The sequence below is a fragment of the Eptesicus fuscus genome, chromosome 1 (genome assembly GCF_027574615.1).
Source record: "Eptesicus fuscus isolate TK198812 chromosome 1, DD_ASM_mEF_20220401, whole genome shotgun sequence".
In the NCBI taxonomy this organism is placed as follows: Eukaryota; Metazoa; Chordata; class Mammalia; order Chiroptera; family Vespertilionidae; genus Eptesicus; species Eptesicus fuscus.
Genome location: NC_072473.1, coordinates 37,137,339 through 37,145,519, shown reverse-complemented (window position 1 = coordinate 37,145,519; position 8,181 = coordinate 37,137,339). Strand labels below are relative to the sequence as shown.

At 43.1% G+C, this 8,181-nt stretch overlaps 1 protein-coding gene across 1 annotated transcript; it reads left to right on the top strand.

Moving 5' to 3' along the window:
• The first annotated feature begins 6,940 nt into the window (after window positions 1-6,940).
• Window positions 6,941-7,942, top strand: GPR174 (G protein-coupled receptor 174). Its single transcript, XM_054721052.1, has one exon. The coding sequence runs from the start codon at window positions 6,941-6,943 to the stop codon at window positions 7,940-7,942; it is 1,002 nt and encodes a 333-aa protein (XP_054577027.1).
• Window positions 7,943-8,181: the final 239 nt, after the last annotated feature.

Below are 8,181 nucleotides of genomic sequence, written 5' to 3'. Positions count from 1 at the left end.
GTTAATGATGATAAGGGCACTCGTTTTCCCTGGGCCTGACTTCTCTTTAAATTCTTGCCCACTTGTTCCCAGAGATTAAGGTCTAACATTCCAGCATCAGGGAACCAAAGATTATAAATTATAACAATTTTAATAAGCTTTTTAGTTATTCTGTAACAGAGGCACCACCTGCTTTTAATAACTGTTTCAGCACTGTGATATATTGCTGCTGTCCGTGGACAACTGTTGTCCCATTATGAAACCTTAACTGAGAAAGAACTCCCTCGAACTTGGGAATCCCAAGCAGGCTCCAATGATTTACTGTGCAGTTACTTTCATTTTCTTCCTCTTCGTTTTCAAGAGTTTCACTGCATTTCATTGCATTCCTGACTTCCTCACATGGGGCACCAGCTGCCGGGACTGACCAGCAGACCCTGAGCAACAGATGAATAGATTACCCTGATACATGTTTCTGTGAAAGAGAGGGCTAAGAGGCTGTTTTGCTTTAGGAGCAAAAAACCCTGTTTGCCTGCCTTCTTAGGCTTTTATTGTCACAACAGCTTGAACTAAAATTAACCTCTAGATACAATCAGCAGGGTAAGTATACTTGAGAAATCATATGCTTCTACAAGGTCGGGTCTAAAAGACCAAACATTGCCCTAACTGGTTTGGTTCAGTGGATAAAGCATCGGCCTGGGGACTGAAAGGTCCCAGGTTCGATTCCGGTCAAGGGCATGTACCTTGGTTGTGGGCACATCCCCAGTAGGGAGTGTGCAGGAGGCAGCTGATCGATGTTTCTCTCTCATCGATGTTTCTAACTATCCTTCTCCCTTCCTCTCTGTAAAAAATCAATAAAAATGTATTTAAAAAAATAAATAAATAAATAAATAAATAGAAGACCAAACATAGAGATTCTAGCAAAACACCTGGGGGATCGGACTTGTTTGGAAAAGTCAAGGTAAGGGCTGCTGCCTTTGGCAAGGTCCCACTAAAGGCCCCTGACCTTTTGGAGAATCCTCCTTATAGACATTCCAACCAAGTCCTGTGCTTCCCCACATATATGTATACCAGAGGCCCGGTGCACGAAATCCTATGCGGGTTCAGTCCCTAAGCCTAGCCTGCGATCAGGGCAATCTTCCTCGGCTGCTGACAGCTGTCCCGCCCATCACTGCCACCCACCTGGGTTCCCAGTTTGTCATTGGGTGATGGGATCCTGCTGGCCAAGGGGGAGGGACTGAGAGGTCGGCCAGTCCCACTCACTTGTGGCCCTGTCCCAGCCCTCACCACAGGTCATCCTCCGTGTGTGGGGTAACCTTCAGGGGAGGGTCCTTGGCCTGGTGCCACCTGCATCCCCTGCCACCCACCCCGGTTCCCCATTCACCATCAGGTGATGGGAGCCTGCTGGCCGGGGAAGGAGCTGAGAGGTCAGCCATTCCCACCGGCTCGCCGGACCCACCCTCACCACAGGATGCTCTCTGTGTGTGGGGCAACCAGAGGGGCGAAAGGGACCAAGAGGTGATCAGTGCACCTCCTAGTGACTGGTCGAGTGGCTGTTCTGGTCATTCTGCCATTATGGTTGCTAGGATTTTATTATACAGGATATTCCAGGCTCCAGGCTGAGGCAGTAGAATGAGAAAATTCTGTTTGTTGTCGGAAAAAGTTCATTTAAGCAGCTCAGTTTGGCTGAAGTGCTGGGCATGTTAGGGGAGTAGTAGATGACACTGTATTTAAGGAAACCACTGAATGCCAGATTATGTACTTTGTGATTTGTTGGACAATAAGGAGCCATTAATGCTTTTTAAAGAGCTCATCTTAGAAAAAAATTATATCTAACATCATTATGTAGGGTAAAGTAGAAAATGATAGGGGGTAGGGAGACAAATTAAGTAATAAGGGCCTGAACTAGAGTATAAACAATGAAAAATGTTTAATTCTCACCTAAGGATCAAGGATATGTTGATTGAATTCGATTTTAGAGATACAGGGAGCGAGGGAGAGAGAGAGAGAGAGAGAGAGAGAGAGAGAGAGAGAGAAAGAAAGAGAGACAGAGAGAGAGAGAGAGAGAGAGAGAGAGAGAGAGATCCTATACACACCCCGACTCAGGATCAAACACATCACATAGGCATCTGAAAGATGCTCCAACCAACTAAGCCCTCCAGCCAGGGCTAAACAATGAAACTTTAAAAAATGAAATTATCATGAGAAATAAAACAGTTACAGAAAATAGTAACAATAAGTACAATAACTAATGTGTATTGAGCACTTATGTACACTATGTTAAATGAATTGCATAAGCAGCTCAATTAATTCTCAAATTGACTAAAACTTAGATACTATGATTAATTTCATTTTACCAATGAGAAAATTAAGGATCAGAGAGGTTTAGTGATATACCCAGGGTCACACAGCTATTGATTAAAACAGCAAGAATTTAAACCAGGTTATTCTGACTCCTAAACATATACATTTTCCCCCATATACTAGTAGTATGTTATCACCTCCACTGGAACTTATTTGGAAGTGGAGAATAAGTGACAAAGAGTCAATGACTTCGAGGATCTGGAAAATAGTGGTTAACTTAATAGCAATAAGGAAGTCTAGAGCGGAATCCAGCTTGCAGTTTTGAGGTATGATGATTTTTGTTTGTTGTATTGATTTTTGTAGCCAAATAATTTGTACTCACTGAAATTATTTGATTTAACAAATACTGGCACTTACTTTATCTTGGACATTCCTTGGTCTGGTATACAGCAAGTAAACAAAACACACAAGAATCCCTGTCCTTATACACTTAAAATTTTACAGGGAAAAATAAATATAAACAAAATAAATAAGTCAAAACATAGAATATGTTATTTACGATTGATAATAGATAAAAAAAAAACACTACTAAAAGGTTATGAAGAATGCTGGAAGAGACCTACAGTTTTTTAAGTAGGAAGATCAAGGAAAACCTCAAGGAAAGGTATAATTTGGGTAAAGATCTAAAGGAAGTGAGGGAGTAAAACGAAAATAATTTGGCTGAAGTATTTTAGGCACTGAGAACTGCCAATGCAAAATGTTGTTTTTTTTAAAAAAAAAAAATAAATATATATATATATATATATATATATATATATATATATATATATATATTATTTCAGATAAGAAGGGAGAGGAGGAGAGAGACAGGGACATCAATGATGAGAGAGAATCATTGATTGGCTTCCTCCTGCATGCCCCCCTGGCTAGGAATCACTGTGGCCTCCTTGTTTATAGGTTGATGCTCAATCACTTAGCCACACTGGCCAGGCCAATTCAAAGACTTTGATGCAAGAGTGTGCCTGGTCCATTCACCTAACAGCAAGAATAACAAAGTGCAAGAATGACTGGAGCAGAGTGAAAGGGGGAGAATCTTAGGAGGTGAGGTTGGAGGAGTAACAGGGGCTAGATTATGTAGGGCAATGTAGGCCATTGTAAGGACTTTGATATGTCTTCTTGGTGTGATAACAAGTCATTAGGAGATTTTAATCAAAAAGTTAACATAGTTTGACAAGAGGTGGCATTTTAAATGAATGTAAAAGGTAACTTCACTTTAATAGTTATAGTAAATTTGAGATGATGATGACATATCCAAGAGAAAAGGTCTTATATATAACTAAACGTCCGGTGCATGAAATTCGTGCATGGGAAGGGGGTCCCCTCAGCTCAGCCTGCACTCTCTCCAATCTGGGACCCCTCAGGACCTCTGGCTCCTAACCGCTCACCTGCCTGCCAGCCTGATCCTCCTAACTGCTCTGCCTGACAGTCTGTTTGCTCTAATTGCTCTCCCCTGCTGGCCTGGTCCCCCTAACTGCTCTCCCCTGCCTGCCTGATCGCTTCTAACCTCCTCTGCCTTGGCCCTGCCAACATGGCTTTGTCGGGAAGGATGTACGGAAGGATATCCGGAAGGTTGCTTGGAAGATGTTCAGTCTAATTAGCATATTACCCTTTTATTAGTATAGATGCCACCTTCTCCTAAAAATGCAGGTTGTTCCCAGGTTTTCCTATCGTGGAAGGGGAGCCTGCAGTAGCATCCTGGGTTCTGACCAGGGCTTATGCGCTTGTGCTTTATCTCAGCAGATGTGATTCCTAGAAGACTCTTGGATGTACCTTGAACATTTCTATTGAATTTGTCAAATCATCCTCCAAAAATGTTGAACTACTTTAAATTCCCACCAGCAACCATGCGTGTGCCCTCCGTCCCAATTTGATACCAATACCATTGATTTCTTCCTAGAAGCTTCCCTCCCATCAGCCAAGACTGCTTGGTACTTGAGCCAACCTCATTGTTCAGCTGGGGACTTGATTTCCCGAGATAGAATTATGGAGGAAGAAAAATAGTTTTCCTCTACCTTTTTGAGTTCTTAGTGGAGGCCCTTGTAATGAAAGACAGATCACCAAGAGAAAAACAAAAGTCCACTAACATGTGTACCTTGTGTACATGTGGGAGATCCCAGGGAAAAATTAGTAACTCCCCAAGGTGGCTTAGAATGCAGATTTAAATACCTTCTTCCTAGGGAAAGGGGATGGGAGATGTAGGCCTCTTAGAGGAGAGTAAATGATTTTTAGGAAAGATGAATGGGGGTGGGGGGAAATAGTTTGTAACAAAGTTTGGGTGTGATGTAAACTTCTACTCTCCTGTCCTGTGACAGGAGTCAGTCTTATCTGCCTGATGACATTATCCTGTCAAGGGGATCTATGATATTTAAGCTCCTTTTGGGGGGTCTGATTTTAGGCAGATCAGGAGACTTCAGTGAAAGCCTCTACATGCATTTGCTATTTTTCAAGCATCCGCAGCTCAAGATCATCAATATAACAACACAGCATATGTTGGGGTGGCATGTTCTCTGACCTTCAGAATAAACCCAACAAAAGCTTGTTTCCCCTCTTAGATGATTTGCCACACTAGCATTATTCCCTGGAGACGGTATTCTGACCAGACCTTTCTGGGAGTGGTCATAACATACCCTGTGTTTGTAGAAAGGTGTGGGCCACATCACTAAATAAACGCGGGGCAGTTTTCTCCTCTTGTGGAAGGGAGATAAAGTTATGATAGTTTATCTCCCTTTCCACAGGTTTCTTGCAGGTTTGTGTCTTCACTGTCCGCACCTCCCCCAGCAGCCCCGGCGCCTCCGCCTCGGTCCTTGGGACTGCTGGGTTCCAGGCCTGCTGGTTTGTGTCTATAATCCACTCCTCCCCCCTGACACCCCAGCCCCAGGTCCACGGTGGCAGGGCTTGGGGCTGCAGGGTGCTGGCCTCCCTATGGGTTTGTGTCTCCGATCTGGCCCCCTGCAGCCCCAGCATAGCCATGGCAGGTCTTGGAGCTGCTGGGTCCCGCCCCCTGCGAGTTTGTCTCAGATCAGGGGGCTTCTGGGTGCAGCCCCCCTGCGAGTTTGTGTCTCTGATCAGGGGGTTGCTGGGTGCCAGCCCCCTGCGAGTTTGTGTCTCCTATCAGGGGGCTGCTGGGTGCCCGCCCCCTGCAGTTTTGTGTCTCCAATCTGGGGGCTGCTGGGTGCCCACCCCCTGCGGGTTTGTGTCTCCAATCTGGGGGCTGCTGGGTTCCAGCCTCCCGGGGGTTTGTGTCTCCGATCAGGGGGCTACTGTGTGCTGGTCCCCTGCAGGTTTGTGTCTCCGATCTGGGGGCTACTGTGTGCCAGTCCCCTGCAGGTTTGTGTCTCCGATCTGGGGGGCCCCCTGCGGGTTTGTGTCTCATATCTGGCCCCCTGCAGCCCAGCGCAGCCATGGCGGGGCTTAAGGGTGCTGGCCTCCCAAGGGTTTGTGTCTCCCAACCGCCTGGCCCCTAAGGGCCTCTCCATCTTGTTTGGGGTTAATTTGCATACTCGCCCTGATTTGCTGGTGGGTGTGGCTTGGCTGATAGGCTTGGCTGGAGGGTGTGGCTTGTGTAGCGAATGTACGGTCAATTTGCATATTATTGTTTTATTGGAAATAGAGTCTGATGATTGGTGAGGTTTGTGAAGCAAAAGTCTAAATTAGAGCCTCTCAAATGCTATTACATATAAGAATAACCTGTAGTTATTGTTAAACTGTAGATCATGATTCAGCAGGCATGGGAGGAGGGGCAGGATATTCTTTTATATTTATAACAAGCTCTCAAGAAATGCTGGTTCAGAATCACATTTTGAATAGCAAAGGGCTAGATTACCTCTCAGAATTCTTCTAGTTATGCTTCGATGTGCTTATTGAAACAGTGGCATATCACCCTCACTTACATCAGAACTTCCTATTCAAATGGATAGATTTTTCTACACATGGGCTTTCTTTTTCCTTTTCTTTCTTCCTTCTTTCTTTCTTTCTTTCTTTCTTTCTTTCTTTCTTTCTTTCTTTCTTTCTTTTTTCTTTCTTTCTTTTTTCTTTCTTTCTTTCTTTCTTTCTTTTTTTCTTTTTTGCAAAAAGTGCAAGACAGTAATATTTTTCTCTTCACTTGCAGTTCTGCCTTATCCACATTGATCATCTCTGAAGAGTTGCAGACCCACTGAGTACTAAAGCAAACCTTTCTCCTGTGTGAGCCATAAAAAGAAAACCTGCCCAACACCTGTAAAGTGACGGCTATGATCATATGGGAATTAGAAAAACTGCTGCATGGAATATTAATAATTGAAATGGGAGATAATCAACTGTTGTGATGTCCCAGAAGGCCTTATAATTGAGTAAACAAAAGGGGAAAATTATAACAGCTTGTTATCTGTACTTGCACACTAGACTTCCATGTAGTTACTGGAGACAAATACAAAGGAAATATGCAGATAGTTCTTTGAAAATCATGTGTAGAGGCTCAGTCCTTTACAGTAAGAAGGAGGTTATTATATTGTCAGTCTCTTTAACCCATTGATGATTAATCTTTAAGAAAGAGCAGTAGTTGATTGTAAATGTAGGTTTTGAACTACCATTTGGCAAAAAGACATTTTCTCTGAGAAGAAAAATGCCTGCTAATAACATATGTGATGGGCCAGATGGAGAAAATAGAGATTTTCGATACTTTATCTATGCAGTGACATACACTGTCATTCTTGTGCCAGGTCTCATAGGAAACATATTAGCCTTGTGGATATTTTATGGCTATATGAAAGAAACCAAACGAGCAGTGATATTCATGATAAACTTAGCCATTGCTGACTTACTACAAGTTCTCTCCCTGCCACTGAGAATCTTTTATTACTTGAATCATGACTGGCCATTTGGGCCTGGTCTCTGCATGTTCTGTTTCTACCTGAAGTATGTCAACATGTATGCAAGCATCTATTTTTTGGTATGCATCAGTGTGCGACGATTTTGGTTTCTCATGTACCCTTTTCGCTTCCATGACTGCAAACAAAAATATGACCTATACATAAGCATTGCTGGATGGCTGATCATCTGCCTTGCCTGTCTGCTCTTTCCTCTCCTGAGAACCAGTGATGACACCCCAGGAAACAAAACCAAATGCTTTGTAGATCTTCCTACCAGGAATGTCAGTCTGGCCCAGTCTGTTGCCATGATGACCATTGGCGAGTTGATTGGGTTTGTCACTCCTCTTCTGATTGTCCTTTATTGTACCTGGAAGGCTGTTTTATCACTGCAAGATAAATATCCTGTGGCCCAAGACCTTGGAGAAAAAAAGAAAGCCTTGAAGATGATTCTAACCTGTGCAGGAGTGTTTTTAATTTGCTTTGCACCTTATCACTTCAGTTTTCCTTTAGATTTCTTGGTCAAGTCCAACGAAATTGAAAGCTGCGTAGCCAGAAGGGTGATTCTGATATTTCATTCTGTTGCCCTGTGTCTTGCTAGTCTAAATTCTTGCCTTGACCCAGTCATATATTACTTCACCACTAATGAGTTCAGAAGACGGCTTTCAAGACAAGATTTGCAAGATAGCATCCAACTCCATGTGAAATCCTCTGTGAGCAAATATACTACTTCTACTATGACAACTGAATTATGCTAACTGAATGTGGCCTGAAATGAAAATATATATATCAAAACACATTTGTAATACTCCAAGCTACTGGGAAGTAATCACAGGAGGCACTAAGAACTCTGTCTTTCCTATATGAGAAATTCACATCTTTATAACATAGCCTATTTAGAGCATTATACTCTAGCATAATTAATGTTGACATGTCCATGTAGTTATTTGTCACCAAATCTTTAAGACTTGAACTATAAAATTTCAGTGACAACCTA